The 22446-nt window shown below is 43.2% G+C and overlaps 1 protein-coding gene across 1 annotated transcript in view; it reads right to left on the bottom strand.

Moving 5' to 3' along the window:
- Positions 1 to 22446, bottom strand: part of TGFB2 (transforming growth factor beta 2) — a 72412-nt gene that overhangs the window by 17729 nt on the left and 32237 nt on the right. Inside the window, exon 2 of the mRNA XM_065400991.1 lies at positions 9141 to 9304. Within this exon, the coding sequence (XP_065257063.1) occupies positions 9141 to 9304 (164 nt within the window). The remainder of the gene's footprint in view (positions 1 to 9140; positions 9305 to 22446) is intronic.

Here is a 22446-nt window from a genome sequence, read left to right on the forward strand (position 1 = left end):
TCCCGGAAGATTCTGAAATACTCAATGCAATTTCCTGCAGTTTAGAAGATTTTAAGATAGCTCAGAAGCAAGATCAAAATGAATCAAAACAAAAAAAAATCCTGTACATTTATCTAGCCATTTAACAGTAACTTGCCAGAGGCAAGTTATGTTTTATTAAAGTACCAACAACTAGGAGCCAAAGCCAACAAAGAGAGAATGGGTTTTCCACTCTCCTATCCCTACCCTCAGAGTCCTTTGCGATCATGAGCTCATCTCCCATCTAAAATTAGGTCTCTCCTGCTCCTCCTACAGTCATGTCCCCTGACATCTACAACTCACATTCATGTGCATTTTATTGCAATACTTTAGCACCGTACTTACTATCCAATTTAAAATGTTTTGACTTACTACATCTCCCAAGATCCTGTCCGGCTCCATAAGTCATTCCTCTTTGTTCCTTTCCATCTCTCAGTTTGCCTTGTTTTCCTTAAACTCCAGTTTTCCCTTATGATTAACTTCCCTCCCATCCAAATATTTACTCTGTCCCACACCAATTTTCTTTCAACCTTTTCTCTCCACTGTCCTCCACACTCAAATCTTTTCTACTCACTTATCTGCCCCCTTTACTGATTACTGCTTCCCTGTGCATACACAATGGAGTGCTAGCAGTAATGCGGAACCTAAGGGGCAACAGAGCCATGTTGTTGCCCTGGGATCTTCTATTCCAAGATGGGAGGGGAAGCTCATTAACAGACCATCTCCTCTTCAATCCTTTTTATTTTATGAAGGGGAGGGAGGAGTCTTATATTCATGGGGTCATCTCTTCTTCTCTGTCAAGCACTGATGCTGCTCCATCTACAGGTAGGAAGACTAGAACTCCACCAAACTCTTCCCACCAGGCACCTGCTCTTTCCACTGCAACTTCTTCAGATTTCCCTGCCAAGGGAGTTCTTATTTCCTGGGAGAAGGGGATCTGTGTTCCTGCACGACAGCGAAAGAAGGGGGTACCTTTCTCTCTTCTTTTAGCAGAGAAGGGGTCCCTGTGCTCTGCTTCACTCTTCCCTTATTTTTGCTCATGCCTGGGTCCCTTTTTACAAATTATTCTAGCTCCCAAGGCGGAGCTGTGTGGCAGAAGCCCTTTCTCTTTAGAGTGGCAAAGGAGTCCTGTATGAATAATCATCAGAGCAAAGTATCAGCTCCTTTTGCCAAGGAACCCCCATGCTCTTGTCAGTGCCCAAAAGGCACTGTAATACCATGGTGGTCATTCTTCTGACCCAGGATTTATTAAACTCTCTTTCTAACTCGTCATCTCTCTTCTTTCATCAGCCAAAAGGATGACTTTCAACAGCTCAAGGTTCTTTATCACTCCTGAAATTCTGCCCAAAATGGAGGCTAAAGCTTTTCCCTCCATAACACTCCCAACTCCTGCTTGTTTGGGGGTAGGAACCCAGCCCAACCCTCTATCCTACAGGGTATTAACTACTAGGCCCTAGGATGTAGCCAAATACTATACTGCACCTCTGCATTCAGTTGCTCTGACACTCTTTTGCTTTAATAAGGTATACTTGCCACTAACTGTAAATAATCTCTGTCAGTCAATGGTCTATATTTCTATGTGCAATGATGTATAGCTGTGAATATGTATTCACCTGTGTGAATTTCTAATAGGATATGGATTGGTTCCCAGACCCTGTCTCCAACAGTTGCTGCATTCCAGCCAGGAGATAGCTGCACTTCAGTAGGTGAGGTGAGTTTCCAAAAGCACAATATATAGTTATATATAAAGTTTTTAAAAAATGAGACTCTTTCTAATCAACTGATATGCATTATCAACTGATATGCCAGAGGTACTCTATATAAGGTCTGGTGTGTGCTAGACTTCGCAGGACAAGTAGTATTTGGACAAAAGGGAATTATAGTACAAATAGAAAACAGTTAGGCAGAAATATACCCCACATACCCGGACATACACTTCATACTGACCCACCACACCTCACCAATTCATTTTTTCCTTTTGCAAGGAAGAAAACTGTTATGCCCACATATCCTACAAAGTTTATAGTTTCACAGCATACAGTGTATTTGCCATAGTGAAGGCTAAATTTCAGATTGCAGGAGTATAATTTCTGGAAAATATCATATAAATTGTGATAACTATCAAAATAAGCTGCTTTATATGTAGTCCATCACAAAACCAGCCAAGTGAAGTCAAATGTCTCAGGTGAGGTTTATAATACAGATAGATTGTCCTGGTTCAGATTCCCAAATCCAGTTTCTCTGACCAGTATTTCCCATAGCATGAAAAAAGCATTATTTAGCAAGCCCATTGAATCAATTGGAATTCTCGTTCAAAAGAGAAATGAGGCCTCCCCGTTCTGTTCTCAATTACAGTAAGGTTAATCTGGGGTTGCTCCACTGAAGTCAATGTAATTACTTCAAATTTACACGAGTGTAACTTGGCCCAAGTTTTTAGTATCTCGTTCTAACTGTACTCCCTAAGTGAAAACAAGACAAAAGGCTGTCTGAATTGTAAGTGTGGTATTTGGAACACTGGCTGTGGCTTACATTTAAATCTGATTTATAATGGGGTGATATATTCCATGGCATCGTCATTCTACACCTCAAAAGGGGGCCCTTAAAATTTTTGAGGTAACTTTGTCTGAAGTGTACTCTACTGTTCAGCTCTTAGGGGCTTATCCAATGCCACTGAAGTCTTGGATTGGGCCCTGAGACACACAGGCTAAAATTCTGCTCCCAGTTTCTTCAAATTCTTCATTGTAATCTGATGTCCCCCTTGGGCTCTACCCTGGTGCTGCGTGCTTATTTCAGCTTGACTATTTCTTCCTCTAATGTTTCATGTGGTGCATTCCTCTCTTCTACCAGCCTATCAGGTACCCATATATATAGCAGCCTCAGATAGCAGCCACAGTAAGACCAGCGTTTCAACTGCATGCTTCACGATGCTTTATGATGTGTTACCAAAACATGGCGCCGGTTCCACGGGAAGTCATTTTAACATGTTATTGTTTGACAGTCTGTACCTAATAAAGCTACCTTAAAAACAATACCTCTCAGAACTAGAGTGGATAGGAGTCTGCCCTGCTGCGCTTTTCACTTCTCCAGCTTTGCTAAGGTGCCTATTTATTTTTGGAATGCTTATTCATAAAAGTCGGGCCTTTTCAGAAGAGTGCAGAGGCTTTATTCATAAATACAGAAGCACCTTAATAAAAGAAAGATGTGCTGAAGTCTTCAAAGCACTGATGAACAAAGATATTCCCATAACATCCGAGCTTTATCTGAGCAACTTCTAATAAAGCCGGCATTTGGCATAAATCTTTAAAAACATAGCAAGGGCCACTGGAGGATGCTAGGACTTGTTTATTTAATCTTATTCCTCCTCCAAAAGTACTTTAGCCTCCTAATAGTCTCTAAAGTCTTCATGTACATTCAAAAGTGCATCACGTGAATGCTCTCGAGCTGATAGCTGGGAGGGGAGCAGGAAAGATCATTCTCTGGTGTTTGTCGCTGTGCTGTTTTATTTCTTTCCAGCTTCCCACTCTCCAGAGTGCTGATGTTCAGCAGCCACCGTGAACTGATTAAAGGGAGGATTCAGGGAGGATAAGGGACAGAAATTATAGCTCTTTTGACAAGTTTAAATCTCTGTGGGTCCGTCCACCTGTTACAGTCTTGGAAAGATAGTAGCATCTGTGTAATACAGAAGAAACTTGGTTCCTGCTCCTGAGAGCCTTCCTTTGATGATAAGGATGAAATAGTTAGCACCTATATAGCACTTCATATCTGCATAGGGCTTTTCACTGATCCTGAGAATGCCACCGTGCGGTAAGTAAGTGTTATTATGCCTCTTTGACAGATGGGGAAACAAAGGCACACGGGGTCTTGTTCAGATCTCAGTTACACTACTCAGGCATTGATTTCAGTGGAAGTACACCAAATTTACACTGATGTAAAAGACACCAGAATCTGGTACAAAGGACACCAAGTGACTTGCTCATGGTCACATAGCAAGTCAGTGGAAGAGCCAGAACTAGAACAAATCAGCTGGTACCTACAGTGGCCCCACAATGTGCAGAAGGGGGAATATCATTGACAGATAGCTAAGTGGTTTGAGCATTGGCCTGCTAAAGCCAGCGTTGTGAGTTCAATCCTTGAGGGGGCTGTTTAGGGATCTGGGGCAAAAATCTGTCTGGGGATTGGCCCTGCTTTGAGCAGGGGGTTGGACTAGATGACCTCCTGAGGTCCCTTCCAACCCTGATATTCTATGACAGAATAGAGTCAATCAGAGCCAGATTAAGGCATAGGTACAATAAGTGCATGTCTGAGACCAGCTTGTGGAGTCATGTCATTACCTCAGAAATAAGCTTTCATTTTAAGTTTTTAGCCATCGTGGCTGTAAAGAAAATCTTGAATATATGCCCCTGATGTAACCAATGCAGTCATGTCTGCCTGAGTCCACAGGGAAACAGAAACAATAGCTCTGAGAAGTGTAAATTCCTTGTGCATCTCAATGGGGTGTTAACTCTGAGATCTATTATGTGACAGGCAGGGCCGCCGAGAGCGGGTTCGGGCCCCGGTGAAAAAAATTTTTTGGGCCCCCCAGCAAGGGTGGACCAGCTAAATAGGGCCAACGAAGGGGGGGGGGGGAAGCCGGGCCCGGAATTTTTTCAGGCCCCCCAGCAAGGGCAGACCAGCTAAACAGGGCCGACGAGGGTGGGGGGGAAGCTGGGCCCCAGGCCCCCTTCCGGACCGCCAGTAATTTGTACCAGCTTCCCCCCCATCTCGTTGGCTCTGGTGACAGGAGGAGAGGAGTGTTAGAAGGCCTGGGCCAACCTCTCAAACAGCTACACTCTGACTACTGGGGTAAAAATAAGGAGGCCTCCTTGCTGCCAACCCTGCCTCTCTGGGGGTGGGGAGAGGGGACCCTTCTGCCACCCCTAAGGGGAGGAAGGCCCTTGTTACTGCTCCTGGAGTAAGAATGGGGCTCCATGCCACTACCCCACCTCTCTGGGAAAGAAGACATTGGCACCATCGCACCAAATGGGGGGCTGGAGACCTGGGTGATTTGTGTTCTGGTGCATCTAGGCCCTTGATTGTCTTAATAGAGTCTTGAAGTAAGTGCCTTTATTGGGCCTTAGCAAAAAGCAGTGCACCCATTTTCTGATGAGGCCTCAAAGGAATGGGTGAGTACTGTCAATAGAAGATCTTAGAGAAGCAAAGATGCTGCCTTCTATCTTTTTCAGCCTGAAGGGATGGTTCTGTAAGGTGAGGGACCCAGGTACCTGGAGAACTAGAAGGAGAATGCAAGGAATGTTTATCATTGTGATAGCTGTCACGTGCTAATTTCCTAGTTTTTCTCTTTCCCACCTTTATATTTTTGACTGCAATTGTTCCCAAGATAAGACTATGACACTAACTCCAAATACTAGGACTCAGTCCTTCCATGTATGCTCCATTCACTTCTATCTAACCAGGTTAGGAAGAACACCAACTGGTCCCAGCCCCGGTGCACACACTCAAATCATAGCCTCTCTGACTATGAGGTGAAATCTGCTACAGGGCAAAAGTTAACCAGGTCTCTTTGTTTCCATGGAGCCCTCACCTCTCATATCATCCTTGCACATACCATATTGGAGAACACCTCCTTCCCCTTGAAGTGGCTCCTGCCCCTCCCAACCCCCTGAATTCAGCTCCAAAGAGGTAGGTAGAGGACTCACATGCACACTCATTCCTTGAAACTGGTGGGTGTGGAAGTCCTTTTAAAACTAATGAATAGGATCTCATTAATGAAGTGCAACACTGACACATAATGCAAATACCCACCCCTGAACTCAGAGGGAGTGGGAAGCTAACAATCAAATTATATATTCCCCATGTGGGCTGCAAAGCCACATTGTCCCTTCCAGGCTCACTAGTACTAGCAAGCCTAGCACAAGCAGTCCCTCCACATATCCCACAGAGAAGCAGGAAGTTAGGGTTGTATTTATGCATGGAAGGCGAATATGGAATGTGCAGGCCGACCCTACTAGCAGCCCTGCTGCTCTTGTGTGAGACTCGCTGTCCGTGCATGGGATTGTGTACTAGAAGCAGTGACGGGCTGGCTGTGAACGTCTCTGCAGATAGTAACTTTCTTTTATTATTCCTCTCTCCTTCCTGCCTCTACCAACCCAGTGGACTTAAGAACCTGCCTCAACACTCCTTGCTTTACCTCCCATAGGCAGGTTCTCCTCTCCACTTCTGAAGCTTCTAGCTCTAGTTTCAATCTCATCCTAGCCCCATGCTTCTATTCAAGCTCTCCTCCATTCCCAAGACATCTGGTCTTTTTTAATCCCCTCTCTCCCACCCACCCTCCTTGATTTTCTCTTCCTCCCCAGCTCCAACTCTTCATGTTGGACAACAATTCATCTTTGAGCCAACTGAGGCACTTCAAAGAATGGTCTTCTGAAGACCCCACCAAGTTCCCCTTCTTTTGCTGCCTCCTATTCGGCCTGCAGGTCTTGGGGTGGTCAGAAAGAGAATTTAGCAGTACTTAGAGATGGTGGTGCTCATGTAGGCAGAACCACTAGTGAAGGTACCTTATAGCACAGATTCACCATTACAGAGCTAGCTGAATGATTGGGGTCAACCCTTTTATTGAGAGCTGTATATAAGGATTTAAGATTGATAACGAGGCCTCAGTGAAAAGGAAAATAAAAACCACGAGAGGGAACTAGCCATAAGAATGTCCCAGAGTTTCAGGAGCCTTTAAGAAATGAATCAGAGTGTCTCACTTCAGTACCCAGTGAACAGGTGGCCACACAAACCCATCACTCCAATAGGTGTGCTGCAGAGGAAATGTTGCAAACAAATTCAGTTTATCACACTGGGGACCTAAGACTGTATTATAGTCCCAGGCTTGGTGTCTTTAATCAGTAAGTAAGAGCAAAATAATAAGCATAACCCATTCTTCTTATACAAGAATACACCCAGCTAGCTGGCTTTAGCCTTCGTTTCTTTGGGGAAGTCTGATTTGATTTCACTCTAGTCTAGATTTATTACTGATATAAAACCTTCTCTCATTACCCCCTACCCAACACAAAAAAAGTAGGCAGCTCTCACCAATAACTGTATATATAAGGTCAAAGTACCTGCCTTTTCCCCAGGTGTCTATACTTTACCTAGGGCACAAGCTTGCTCAAGCGCATACCCTCAATAATGAGCTCCAGCTGGCCCTCATTACCAGTCAGGTACTCAGTTAAGAAAAGGCACTTTTTTTTTTTAACCCTCATGTCCCTCACTGCCCAAATGAAGAAATTCAATGGGTTTAACTCAGGCTGCCCCAAATACACACCTTTCAGGATGCTGATTAGCTACCACAGAAGCACTGTGATCGTAACTCCTGTTGATGGGAGCCAGGTGCCTAAATACCATTGAGGAGCTGGGCCCTTAGAGGAAGTCTCAGTAGGGAGGCCAAGTCAGTACACAGACTGAACTACGCTCAGGTAGGGAGACACACATTGGTGTGCTAGCATAGTGGGCTTGCAATGTCACTCCCCTATGATCTGCCTATCTTGTTTATAAATAGAGGGTTTCAGTCACCTTCATCAAAGACTCACTTTAATTATTTCTTTTAATGAATGTTACAGAAACTTCCAAATCATATCATATATATTTGAACTTATCTCCCACTCCATCGTGGGTATCAAATAAAGCCAGGTTCCAGTCTACAACCAGCTGCAGATCTGAACTCTAGCACTCCTGCTGCTGATTTCTAAGAGGATTCTGAGATCCTTTGTTTTGCAAGCTGGGCACCTGCAACAGAATTCCACGCATCCCTGGCCTAAACGATGACTGCAGTGCATACTTCTCATGGCAGCTTCTCAGGGATGATGGCAGCAGAGCTCCAATTTAAAGAAAGCAGCACAAACTCTTAAAGCAAATGGTAATACCCTTATTCCACTGAGCTGTACTTTACTCCACAAGTAGTCTCACTGAAGTCAATGATACTGCCCAGAGTCTCCCCTGTGGACTTTACTGGGGTTTAACAGGTGTGATCCAGGGCAGAATGCCTAGCAGAGAGGCAATGCTACACAAGAATCATGTGGTTCCTGTAATACCCATATGACAACCAACATACTCCTTTGGTGAGAACTCCCGGGAGCTGAGCTCATAAGTCACCATATGTTATTAGCTGAAATGCCTAATGAACTTTCAGAGTAACCAACAAAAATACATTTTATTAAAATATAAACAAGTCTCACCAGGACGGACCTATGGAAGAGAGGCAAGAGCATGTAACTCTTCGTCTCTCTGTTTCTGCTTCCTCCTTTCCCTTTGATCTATGTGGCTATCATACAGAAACAGTACCACAAATAAAGCCTCAAATTGTAATCTTACTTTGAAATGCTATAATGATAATTTTTGGTAAAGAATAGTAAACAGGCTCTGATCCAGTTCAGCTGGGGATTAGGCCTGAGAACAACAGTCCCATTTCTCATATGTAAACTAGTGATTAGATCAAGAGATGGAGAGTTAGGATCCTGGATTCTGTTCCTTGCTCTTGCCACTGACTCAGTGTGTTATTTGGGGCAGGTCATGTAGGGTCAAGTTTCATAAGCACCCTCCAATGTTGCATGCCCAAATTTAGACATCTGAGGTCTAATTTTCAACGGTGCTGAGCACATTACAGCTCCCACTGACTTCAACTGAAGTTGCTGGCCACTCAAAATTAGAGGGTGCTTTTGAAAACTGGGTCTTAACCCCTTTCTTCCTCATTTTGTTCCATCTGTTTAATTGGGGATAATAATATTTTTTTACTTCAGAAAGGTGCTGTAAGACCTAAGTAATGAATTAGTATTTGTAGAGCACTTTGAGATTTTGCAATGAAAGGAGATGTAGAAGTGCAAAGTATTATTATTATTATTTATTATTAATTTACTAGCTTGAACTGTGAAGACACTTGAAATTAGTTTTTCAATTTAAGATTTTGAGCACATGAAGCCTGATTCTCTCCTCGCTTACATAAGTGTAAACTGGGAGTCACTCCACTGAAATCAATGGAGTCATTTGAGGGTAAACCAAAGTAAGACAGCAGAGAATCAGGCACAGGGAACGTTATCATAAGGACTTAGTACAATAATCCGCAGTAATAGTCAGAGCTTTACCTGATACAGTTCTATTCGTTGTTCAGATACCCGTGCCCTTGAATTCTGCATACGAAAAACTCTAAACTCTGCCTTCACCAAGTTGGAAGCATTTTTCTCCATCGCTGAGACGTCAAATCTTACGATTCTGTAGTAAAGGCTGTAATAGTTTGGTGGGATGGCATCTGCAAGAAGTTAGTGTAATCTTTTAAAATGATAAAATACATTGTTCTTTCAAAGACCGCAACATAAGATAGCCTCAAGAAACAGTAAGGGAAATGTGTGCAGCATGATTCAGTTTCCAATGGCCAATTTAATATCATTAACAATTTAACCAGAAAAATAAACACATGTGTTTGACTAGAGGAATAGCAGATTAATAGAGATTAACAAACCATTTCAAACTCTATTTCAGGGCATGCATTTAACCCTGTTCTTTGAAAGTAACAGTGGAAAATCCTGGATGCTTATAAATTGGAGCATGTTCATGACAGTTGATATCTGGCGAATGACTTCAGACTTGCATAGGCTTAATTGTATTTTCCAAGAAAACAGAATTTAATGGCAAGCACTTTGCCCCATATAGGTTTCATTTTTTCAAAGCCTACAGTAAAAATATTCAGCCCTGTACAATGTGTTTTCTGTTTTAAATATTTTGATTGTATTAAACTGCAAAAAATAATTAAAAGGGAAAGGGAATAGACCAGCATGTACAAAAAGAGAACTACATATCCAGTGACCAACTATCAACGATAACTGATCATATATATTAAAATGAACTCTTGTTGTGCACTGAAGACGATCAGACAAAAGCACAGGCACTATTTTAATATTTAGAAAAGCTGAATCAAAATCTTAAAAGACAGCATTACAAAAATCATCAGTTTAAATTCCAAAAGGCTTCCTCTCCTAAACCTTATCTGATGTTAACATGGCAAGCACTTACACCCAATTCCACGTAACTTAATGGGTTCAGTGATCATCGTAAGCTGTTCTACCTAATTTTGTCCATGAGCACAAGCAGCAAACTATGCATAATGCTACTCCTGGGGGAATTCTGCACCACTGCACATGCGCAGAATTTATGTCCCCTGCAGATTTCTTTGCTTCCCTGCAGAAAAATGACTTTCTGACAGGGAAGCAAAGGGAAGCCACAAGAGCAGTGAGCTACCCTCCCCAGCAGTATGTTTCGGGTGCCCAAGGCAGCCACCAGAGAGGTAAATCACTGTGGGGCAAAGGACGGGACTGGGGAAGACCCGGCTAGTGGCTTCTATCCTGCACCAGGCTCAGCTGCTAGTCCCGGCTGGGCTGGGGAGGACGGGACTTCCTCTTCCCCTGCACCGCATCTGGAGCCAAGTCAGACCCACCCCCAGATTTCTCCCCCAGCTGCAGGAAGCTCTGCAAACTCCTCCTCTCCTCCTGTGCTTCCTGCACCGATTGCTCCTCAGGTGCAGGGGAAGGGATCCCTGTACAGGGAGCTGCCCACACACCCAGATCCCCCTGCTGAGTTCAGTCCCCCGTACACCCACACCCCTCCCCCTGCTGATCCCCAACCACCTTCACCTGGACTCCCCTGCACCTAGAACCCCCCAACAAAACCCTGTGCATCTAGATCCCCCCTGCACTCGGATCCCCTACTGAGCTGCCCGCACCCAGATTGCCCCACACAGAACTCTCTCAACCCACACCTGGATCCCCCATACTAAGCCCCTCCACAGTTGGATCCTGGCTTGCTGAGTCTGCCTGCCCACACCTGGCCTGGAGGGGCAGAGCCCTGGGGTGTTTCTGGGGCAGGCCCAGTCCTTGCGCTGTGTCAGGGTTGGGTGTAGCCTCACTGCTAAGTCCATGTCTCAGGGGGGAGCTGCACAGAGGTGTGATCTCCCACCTCTGTGCAGCTAGTGGCCTGTGCTCCCCAATGCCATGCTGGAGCCTCCACATATATTTGATAAATAAAATTTGCAGAATTTTAAAATATTGTGTGCAGAATTTTTATTTTTTTGGTGCAGAATTTTTAATTTTTTGGTGCAGGAGTAATAGTGTTGCTGAAAATGCTCTGCATGTGTGACATTCTTCACACTGCTGTTTGGCAAGAGGTCCTCCAATTGCAGAGTGGGTACAGTGAGCCAAATTCAGAGATGAGTCTAAGTGAAGCTAGGGGCCTGATACAACTCCCACTAAAGCTAAGGGGAAGTCTGACTTTTCTTTTACATTTTTTAAAATTGAAAACTGTATAGAAGAGCAACAAAGATGAAAAACACATAATGGGGGGGGGGGGAAGCATTACAAATTGACAAAGTGGGCCAAATCCTCTGTCCATGTAACTCCGCGGGCTTCATCAGGGTTATGCCAGCAGAAAATTTGGGCCACCATCTTTAAAACACAACATTCTCCCCACCCTTCACACAGCTCAATACTTGTCATGCTGTGGAAGCAGTTGGCACCCAGCACATTATAGGATTGGGCCTCTGGACAGTTAAAAACCCAAGTGTGACTCTTGAGCTTTCTTAAACATCCTGGAGGAGACTCTTGCTCAATCCCTTTTCCTGTAGTATACTGACTCTAGGGCATTAATCCATTCTCCTACTGATGGAATAGAGTTCTTTCTTCTGTGAGGCATTATACAATTCCTAGCTATTGAAAAGACAACTCCAATAAGTTTGAGTCTATTTCTAAGCCACTAGAGGATGATTGGGACAGATCATTAATAATGGAAACCCACAGACAAAGAACATGTTGCATGTCTACAATGTCTTTAAGGTATTTTTCCACTGCTATCTGAACTTTTGAACAACCCAGCAGTTCTAGATAATTTTCAAAAAGGCACCAGCCTCACTTTTACATTTAGTACACCTGTCACTGTTCATTGCATCTATTTTATACATTCTGTCTGGATTTGAATACAGTAAAGAACAAATACAAGGCAAGTACCAATGCAGTAAAGAGAAGGGCCCCATCAGCAAAAAATGAAATCATATATTTCTACTGTCCTTATGCCCTTTACAAGGGCATCTCCTCTAGACATATGGCCCAAAATCTCATTAAAACCTGGAAAATGGATAATCTTGAAAAGTAATTCTTAATAAGAGGAAAACTTCAGATGATAAAGAACTGATCTAGACCATAGTTTGGCTTCACTATACATAGTGGATAACCAATTCTCAGAATACGTACCAAAGCCCACATAAAAAAGGATTTCCAAAATAAAGTTCCACTCAACATGGTCAAATGCCTTCCTCACACCTAGTGCAGTTAGCACATTGACTTACCAGTCTTTCTTACTGGTCCCATCAATTAAAAAATCTTCTCAAATTAGCAAATATACCACATCCTAAAACAACCCCCATCTGATCACTATGCTGGGCAACATCCTTGCCACCCAGCTGGCTAAAATGTTTGCTATAATCTTACATTCAGAATTTGGTCTATAAAGCCTTGGTAACAGGAAGTCCTTATCTTGAGTAATACAATGGTTGTGGGCCTCTCTCAAAGTACTAGGGAATTGCCTTCTTCCCTTTACATACCAAACAAAATTTAGTCTCAATACTTTTGAGAAATTCGATCAGAAAGGTGTCTGAACCAGGGGGTATATCCCCATTTAGAGCAGAAATAACCTTCTTGATTTCTTTTTCTGTTATAGGGAACTCCAAGATTATTACCTGTCCCTGGTTCAAATCTTGTCCTACTAGGAAAAGAAATTTTTCAATAGAACCCTCAGATTTCACATCATGGGAGGAATATAATTTTGGCTAATAATTCATAAATATATGATTGATGTCTTTAGGATTAATTGTAAATTGTCCTTCCTTGTCAATTATTTAAGGTATCAGCCTACGATTTTATTCCCTGTGGATAAACCAGGTTAGGAAAGGGCTACTCCTCCCGTACACACAGGCAAATGCACACGCATGCACAAACACACACATCCTGTTCATATGCTTTTATTTGAGGTACATAAGATCCCATTCATCCCTCTGTGTCAGAATTAAATTAAGTTCTACTGTATGTCCACATATTTCTTCCTCTATTTCTACTGAATAAGATCTAGCAAGGGTCTCCTCTAGGTTGCTCAATGTTGTTTATAGAAATTATACTTCCTTGTCCCTTTTCTGTTTTTTGTTTTAGATACAGCCTATTATTAATCCATGAATGCATTTTTGAAGGATCTGCCAATAATTTCCTTGACGCACCTCCCCAATATATTTTTTCCGATCAAACAAAATCAATATTTTTATCTATTTATTTTACCATTTTTTCGTTGCCAAATAAAATAGAATTCAATCTCCATTACACGAAAGGTGTGGGGATATCAAAGATTTGAAAATAACTGAGGACGGGTTACTTAACTTACAAAATCTTTACAAATAACTGCAAAATTGGGGCTTCAGAAATCTATCCATCCTCTTGTATCAACATTAAGTCTGTGTATTGTAGCCATCTTTAAGACAGTAGAAAGACTGACTTTAAAAAAAGTTGGATTTGGCCCCAAGTGACTCTAAGATGCTGTAATTTGTATCTTCTTCTGACCCCTCCCTAGCATACAAATTGTATCAAATTAGGCACAGTTGGACTCCCTTCAACTCCCCTTTGACTCTGGCCCAAGAATTTCAATGCATTTACACCAGGGATGAGTCCGTCCCATTTAGTTTCCAAGCACAGTTTCATTGTTAGAGAGCAGAAGCCTTAAACATTCTTTGAAAGAGCATCACGAATGAGTGGAACTAATTCAATATGTTTCCTGTTGTTAGGAAATGTAAACAACTTTTCTTTTCTCATTGGTAGAAACCATAAGGACTGACTTCACACATCCACCCACACTGGAAAGGCTGAGAGCTTCAATCTAATCCTTCCATCAAGGGCTGGTAATAAATGCTTCAAAGATTTATTTTTATTCCCTTTTGTGTTTATTAAACTTTGGAGGGTTTTCTTTGCTTTTTATTTTCCCCTCCTTCTCCTCTTCTTTCTGGTGCTCTGCCCGTTCTTCATTATGACAGTTACAAAACATGGGGTCCCTTTTTTCCCCCTCTCTGTCTCTCCTTTTTATTCATCCTAACTGAATTATATGAATGGCCATGTACTAGGCTTTGAAGAAGCATATGCAAATATTTATAAGAGTAGCTTGATTGTTATTAAATGCAGTTGTTATGCTTTCTATGCTCTGGCAGAGGTCCCTAGCCCTCTGACTATTAGAACCATTTCGGCTGTTTAGATTGCAACTCACTGATAGCAATAGCCTACTTTTTTTTTTTTTTTTTTTTTTTAAATAGGCAGCAGTCACTTTTGCATAACATGACATTGTTTCTTCCCACCTCCTGTTTAGATTTCATTCCTGGCCCTACATATGGATTCTTGTCCAGAGCAGCCCTCCTTTAACAACAATGGCATGTGACAACTGAAGCTGTATGTACTGGGGGGTGGAGGGAAAGGCAACTTGTAAGCTATCACTGAATATCTTTCCAGCAGGATCCTATCCTTGCTGTCAGGCACCCTCTTCCAGTGAAAACCTCTCCAAGGAATGAGACAGTTGTCTAACACATCTGGATTCCAAAAGCTCACGGCTAATTATTCTGCTCACCCCTTGTGACTCCAACGTGACTGCAGAATACTGTGGGAAGCAGTCTCCAGAATGCAATCAGATGCCTATATACAGATGAGCCAAATCATGCCTATGGGCTTCATTCATGTTTTCAGGGGTCCATCATTCAAGTATTCAGATGCCCAAATGGACAGCTCAGATGTACACCCCCATGGTAAGCTTTTCCCTCTGTGATAAAGGCTTCTGAAGACATCCATCTGCTATTCCAATGCCTTGGACCTAGATGGATCATACTGTGGCTGCAGTGTGGAGCTTGATGCAGATATCTATTCAACTTCCTGCAGTGATGCCACAAAGTCAGAAAGTCAGCTCTGCACTGGCTCCCTGTCTGGATCCGCTTTAACATCCCAGTTTTTAATCTTCAAAGTTGTCAATGGGTTATTACCTGACTCCTTCAGCAACCACTTCTCTATCCACAGTCCCCTGCTAACACTACCATCCAACAGGGACACTGTGGTTGATGGAGCTAAGGGTGACATTCTTGGGAGTGTACAGCAGGGAGTTTTCAGCTGAGGGCTCCCAGCAATGGCATTCCCTTCCTTCACAGATCAGGATACATTTGTGTCTTGCCTCTTTCAGAGCATAATGCAAGACACATCTGTTTGTAGCTTCTCTTATTGAGGGAGGCCCAGATTTGTAAAGGCATTAAGTATTGCTGCACTCCACGCTGCAATCCATCACTTATTTAGGAATCTGAGTCTCATTTTCAAAAGGGATTTAGGCACCCAGGAGCCTAAATTCCATTGATTTTTCAATGGGATTTTGGTTCCTAAGTGCCTAAATCCCTTTTGAAAATGAGACTAAGGCTCCTAACAAAGTCAGAAGTTGCAACACTGAGTGCAGCAATGCCTAAATATCTTTAAAAATCTGTTCTGGAGGGCCAAAGCAAAATGGTAGGTAGCTTGATCTATTCCACAGAATAATCTGTAGTAATAAATCCTAATCACAGTGGGCAGAGGGGAGGGAAGAGAAGTGGAGTACAATGTTCACAATCTCATACCCCTGGTACTTCTTTGAATTTGTGTGTTTGGTATCTACATATCATGACAATGGACATAATATATTTGGATATACAGAGAGAGAAAGAAAGAAAGAAAGGAAGAGATATTTCCTTAACATAAAGGCAGTAAGAAAGAGAATAGGTTTGGGACCCAATTGCTGTCTACTCTTCTGAAGCCGTGGGAAAACTGAGGATTGATGACAACTGAAATCAAATCAGTTGCTGTACCACTGATACTGGCTGCTAGAACTGTCAACCCAGCAGAATGGTAAAGGGCCAATATGCCACCATTAAGAACATGGATTGTCAAGTCCAAATCCTTGCTATGAAAAAACCCAAACCCAAAACCTTAGCCCTAGACAGGACTCCTACTCTAGTTACCCAAAATGCTGACTTTCCCCCCAATCAGTTATATTTACACAAATCAATACTGACGAGGTCTCTTTCTTTAATTAACTTCTTTCCATATTAGCTCATGAACTTTTAAGAGTCATTATGGTCAATGCATAGCCAGAAGGGACTCTATCTGTGTAATCTTCTCTTTATATTTTCATGAACGGCCTATCAGGACTCAATGTACATCACAGGCCCTGTTCTGCTGATAACTAATAGATTATGATCTGTGCTGAAATGGTACAAGTATTACAACAGGAGGAGGTGAGTTCTATCCACGCTGTGCCTGTGAAGCTCCATGTAGCCACGCAGTGCACAGCCAACTACAGCCATGCAGTTCTAGGGGGTCATGGATTTACAAGATGATAATTATCCAACTTTGTGCTTAGTGTTCCACTGTTGAACTGCTGTTCCTCTGTAAAAATCTACAATACAATAAGAAAATTAATATGTTTATCTGTTTGGAAAGTTGGCCACAGTTAGAAAAAGATGTAATCTTCTAACAGAGATGACGCATAACTGTTGATAGTGGGAGGGCACAATTTAAAGGTTCGACTGCCCTCCTTCCCCCACGCCCCCAAACAGCTCAGGTCACACACCCAGGCAGGCCTCCCCCTTGCCCTCAGTCTCCCCTCCCGGAAAGCAGCAGCCCTTCCCTGCAGCACCCAGCTGTAGCTCCTGCCTCTCCCCGCAGGGTGCAGCTTGCAGCGCAGCTCGCCTGGCCTCTGCGGTCACTTGCCTGGGTTGGCTCCGCCAGCTGCCGCGCAGGGCTGGGACCCGGCAGCACCATGTGACTGAGCAAGGCAGGCTCTGAGTCAACAGGAAATCCAAGCGCGGGAGTGGGGCAGCCCTGGCCATGCCCCGAGCCCCTGGAGGCTGGGTGGTTTCCTTCCAGCCGTGGTTTCCAAGGTGACCCATCCCCTCCCCCCCCCTGGAGGGGGCTCCTGTGCATCAGCCACCCTATTGCCCTGGTTAAATCACCCACAGGTCCCGGTGCGAGACCCAAAAAATACTGGGACAGTTGCCCAGCGGTGACCCTGCAGCAGGCCTGGCAGAAATCTAGGGGGGTCACATGACTCTGTGTCCCTGCCCCGCCACATGTTGCCTCTGACTGTGCATGTTCTCTTGGTCTCCCTTCCACTCCCATTCCCATGAAGCTACTAATCTTTGCAGTCTCAACTTAAAACATAATTCAATCTGGAAAACAAACAAACAAGGCAGTAAATGGCTATACACCCACTCCACCTACGCAGCACTCTCACCTGCTGCTGTGCAGGCCCTGCAAGTTCTTTACCCAAATCTGAGCTAGCAGAGCATGACTCAACAGCTTACTGCTGCTATTCTGTGCAATGCCACCCCATACCACCAATACAGGCTACAAACTGGTTACCCTACTGAACATAGTCAGTTCTGGCTCTTCCTTCTCCCTCTCTCATTTACTGTGTGCTACCGGTGGAGAAGGGCTGCTGTGCAAGACAGCAAGAGTGAATGCATGTCCATCTTCTGTGCTACATGGCAGTAACAGCTAGCCACGCTGCCAAAACACATCCAGTCCCTGCAGCTGAGGAGGCCAGGAGAAAGGATATCAGCTACTTCACTCCCTCAAAATGTGGGGGAGGATGGTGAAACTTAACAAAGTTACAGGGACATGTGGGTGCACTGCTGGTTTATCTGAAAAGATGACCTGTGTCTGGTGATGGCCAAAGGCCATAGTCAACATTATCATCCCTTTATCAGGCACATACAGCCACTGCTTTCTGATAGACTGTAGCTGCAAGGAAACTGAGTTAATTCAGGCTTGGAACCCACCCTGGTGCAAAGAGACCCAGGGTCCACTTGCAAACTGTGAAACTAATGCTAACGTATTTTTGACAGACACCTCTTCCGGTGCTTTAAGCCAAGACAAGAAAGACCAGATTTTCTGGATGCTCAGCACCCATAATTCGGGATAGGTTTTCAAAGTTGCTCAGCTCCCACAGAGATACCTAAATAAGGGTCAGATTTTCCAAAGACCATAGCAACCAGTAGTTGCTACTGTGACACTTGTGGCCTGATTTTCAAAAGCACTCAGCAGATGCTATGCTCTTTTGAAAATCTGGCATGTATTCTGGTGCTGAAATGGGAACAGAGTGCTCCTGAATACCTGGCCCCAATTGTGGGTGGTGAGACCTACTGAAAATCTGACCTAAATCTTCGCCAATCCCTGGTTCCCTTCTCCAAAAGGCATAAAGCAAAAAACTTTCTCCCAGTCCCTGCTAGTTGCCTAGGATAATGGTGTCAAACGTGTGATAAACAGACCAACTACAAAAACACGCAAACAATTGTTGAACACAAGTGTCTGCGTGATCAAAAAGCCACACAGTGGGCTATAAAGTAACACACTGGGCATGGCCTAAATGAAAAGGCAAAAATGTTATGAAAAAAACATCTGTGTATCCTCTCTTTACCTCTCTCTTTCTCTTGATATTGCCTATTTGCCATTAACAAACCCAACATTAATATGTCACTGGATGCTGTACAGCATCACGGGCACCCATTCCTTCTTCCTTTCCTGCAGATGAATGAACTATGAAAAAAACAAGACCAAACGCTAAGTGCTGTCAAAGTAGAGACAGCAAGAGCTAAATAGTTTGGAGAAAGAGATACTACGCATGCCTGCTTCATTCCAGCCCACACACACTGCCACCCGCTGCAGGAGAATTTTACCAAAATAGAAAGCGATAGTGAAAGAGTCTGGATGGCTGGTGGGTGAGGTGAGAGGAAAAGGCCTTTATAGAGAAGGGTGACCATATTTAATGTCAGTGGATAACAAAAGCTGGTTTTTTTCAACAGCTACTATTCCCTTTCAAAAGAAGGCCTGCTGTAAAACAGTTACCTGTATGTCAGTGTGCTCTTACTAACCCATTCTTCCTGCATTGCACAACACATGCCAATGACATTATGTGGGATCTAAGAGGCTCCCATAAAGAGAAACAGGCCACAGAACAAATTAGAACACACTTATTTTTGGAGACAGAGAGACCTTGTTGAATTTAGCCTAAACGAAGTATTGCAGGGTCACCCATTTGCAAAACAGAATGGGGGATCCGATTGCGACTCAGGGCTAGGAGGAAAGTGAGAGTAAAACCTTAAAATACATACACACCATCACAAAGTCTTTCCACGCACAAAAATCCCACTGATTGGAAAGGGAGTTGTATGTGTGCATCTAACATCTGCTTAGATTGAAAAGGAAATGACTATGGAAATCTAGTGGCAGAGACAGGAGAACGAAGACTAGATACGGTGCAGTCAGACTTACATGTTTAAATATATGTTAGAGTAAATTATCATATGGACTGTGAGGACCTTTTGTTATTAGTACTTCATAGTCAGGCACTGCTATTCAGTCAAACACAAGACATGATCCTGGCCCTTTAAAAATCCTCCTGTCTTGAGAGTGCATTCCACTGAATAAGTCTGAGTTCCTGTAAACATGACACTTCTCCCCGCCACAAGAGACGTGGAATTGTAAAGGGCCAGGACTGTATAGAAGTGCAGTTCCACTATAGAAGAAACATTACTAGTATCGGGGGAAACATTTTAGTGTGGTAGGACTAAGCACAAAGCCCTGAATCAAAATCCTGATCCAAATATCTCTGAACTACAGAGGTGTTTGAAAGCTATATTCAAATGGTTGAAACCTCTGACTAGAGAAAGAAGGTCTGTGGACTTCCCTAGAAAAACTTTCTTTCTCTTTTTTCCAATGTGCACTCAGAGCTCATCTTTCCTCACGGCTGTGCTAGACTATTATATTTGCTGCGTGAGTGCTGTGTAACATTACATCTCTAGGATTATAAAATGATAAATGAAGTTATATATTCCTGCCCAGAGCACAGAGAATCCAGATGGGACAAAGCAATCACTGCTGATGGCACAGTGACAGACCAAAGAAAGACTTAGTGTGACCAGTGTTGAATGCTTCACTTTCTTAGAAATGAATATGGAACCCTTCCCAGATTATGAATCTGCCCCTCTAAATTACACTTCGCAGGATGAAGCAGAACAAGCAGCACTGGAGTGGGAAAGACTAGTAATTATTCCCTCTCTCTCTCTCTCTCTCTCTCTCTCTCTCTGGAAGATCAGAAAGTCAGAAAATCAGGCCAGCCAGCAACCTGCATGTAAACACCTGCAAGTTTTTCACAGATGTGTTCTGCTTTACTATATGCATTCTGATGCTGCCTCTAGGATTGCTCGGAAATGAATCAATTGAAAAGAAATTCCACGGCACACATTCACTCGTCTCGTTCCTTCCCTCTGCTTTATTTATATCTTTTGGTGCTGCTGTGTTGCTTTTCCTCTCCCATGCTGAAACACAGGGACTGAGCACTGATGATAACACTTGGTGCACATCAAGAGAGCTATTTTCAGGTCATATTTTGGGCTGCTCAACAATTATCTTGGACTACTTAAAAGGGGAACCAAGTTCCCCAAGAGTACTTTGGTGGTACCAGTTGGCTTTCCATTCTGGATCATCTTTAAGACATACACAAACTAAAATGATTAAAAGCTATGAAACTGACCCTCATTTACACTAAGGCCCCTTTACACCACTCTGCTAGTGTAAAGGGGCCTTTAAAGGAATGTAAATGTGAATCGGGCCCTTTAACTATTTTTTTAAATTAGTAATTGACACACACGGCTCAAGGCTTAATGGTGGCTACACATCAGAATGTTCTACAATTATGACACAAAGGCAAAAAGACCAATATAATTCTATAGCTAAATGTACAGTGACGCTTTGCTTGCTCTACCCTAGAATCTCATATCATTACTGCAGTCACATGGTCTCATGATTTTCTACTCCTGGTGAGATTTGGCAGAACCGAGCCAGAAAACCAACACTGCTATCTTTAGCATGCTAGCTCGACCCTTTCCACTACCGCAAGTCTTTCCACCAGGGCCGGCAGCCTCGCTTTAAAGCTCTGGGGTAAAATTCTGGCCCTACTGAAGTCAATCCCATTGATTTCAATAGGGCCAGGATTTCACCCTGCATGCACAGCAGTTTAGTGTAACAATGGAAGAGGGTTTTTTCGGCACAAGATGACAGTCTTCACGCTCTCTGCCTCATGTTTTCTCCTGATTAAGGTTGCCAACAAACGGTCCTTCAGCTTTCGCCAGCTATTTTCTGAACGTCTGAGGAAGGAGAACCCTTCCAAATCGCCATCGGTATCCTTTGAATGAAATCCCAGGTTATCATGTATCACCACTGAAATCAAATATGTAAAGAGATGTGTGTTGTGTTTGGAAAATTCTCAGGTATGCACTTTGCTATTCTGCTTATACTGGAATGTAAGAAAAATACCCAAAGTGTCTTTCATCTCTTTCCATGGAGTGCCGCTCCTTTTTCAGCTAGGATTTATAAGCAAGAATCACAGGCGCTAGCTCCCATCTCCATTTAAGAAACTGATCAGGGAACACAAGCTGACCCTCTTAACTGGTAAAGTTGAGGCCCTCTGAATTTGTTGTATTGGGTAAGCTGAGCATGCTGATGCCTAAAACGTATCAGATTCAACTCCTTCAATGTTTGCAAGATTGACCACAGGCTACTTCATAACAAAGACCTTTTCTTCCTTTCTTTCCCCCACCTCTTTTCTTGGTTGCAGACTACTTAAATGAAGTTTTCAGAAGGGATCTGTAACAAGAGACATCCCCATTGGCAGAGTGAACATGCAGATACAATGAAAAGCCTGGCTACATTACTTGTAACTATACTGCTTTATACGCAGACTTCTTGAGGGTGGTAGTAAAAATAAAATAATAATTATAATAAAAAAAAACCCAAGAATGTTTTTTTATGAAAGACAGTGTTTTTCATTCTCTTATCAACAGGAGATTAAGTATTGGGCTGGGTTTGCGTGTGCATTTATTATTATTAAATCTGTCCTCTTTTTGGCACCTGCCTCATAAATTTCATGTATACTGACAGCAGAATTAAACCTGGCTTTGGGATGTTATCTCAGTGCCAATTTACTAATGAGCCATATTTTTTTAAAAAAATATTGTCCAGACATAGTTTTACTGAATCCATCAGACTTATTGCAAACGTTACTTCTGTTACAAATCTATTCTTCTCTTCAGCATATGAGACTCTTGGCATAGCTACGTCGCTGCACCTGCTGTGCATATCCCTCTTTTCACGGCTCTAAGATTTCTCAAGGTATTGGAACCGAGGCATAAGGTCAGAGAGAGGCACATGGGAATTGTGGAATCTTAACAACTTCAAGGGGAACCTGCCGCAGATGGACAGGATGCACCTGCACTCGGAGACAGGGGTCTGATGCCAATATGGCTGCTCAGGC

Source organism: Emys orbicularis, chromosome 3 (assembly GCF_028017835.1).
Source record: "Emys orbicularis isolate rEmyOrb1 chromosome 3, rEmyOrb1.hap1, whole genome shotgun sequence".
NCBI lineage: Eukaryota > Metazoa > Chordata > Testudines > Emydidae > Emys > Emys orbicularis.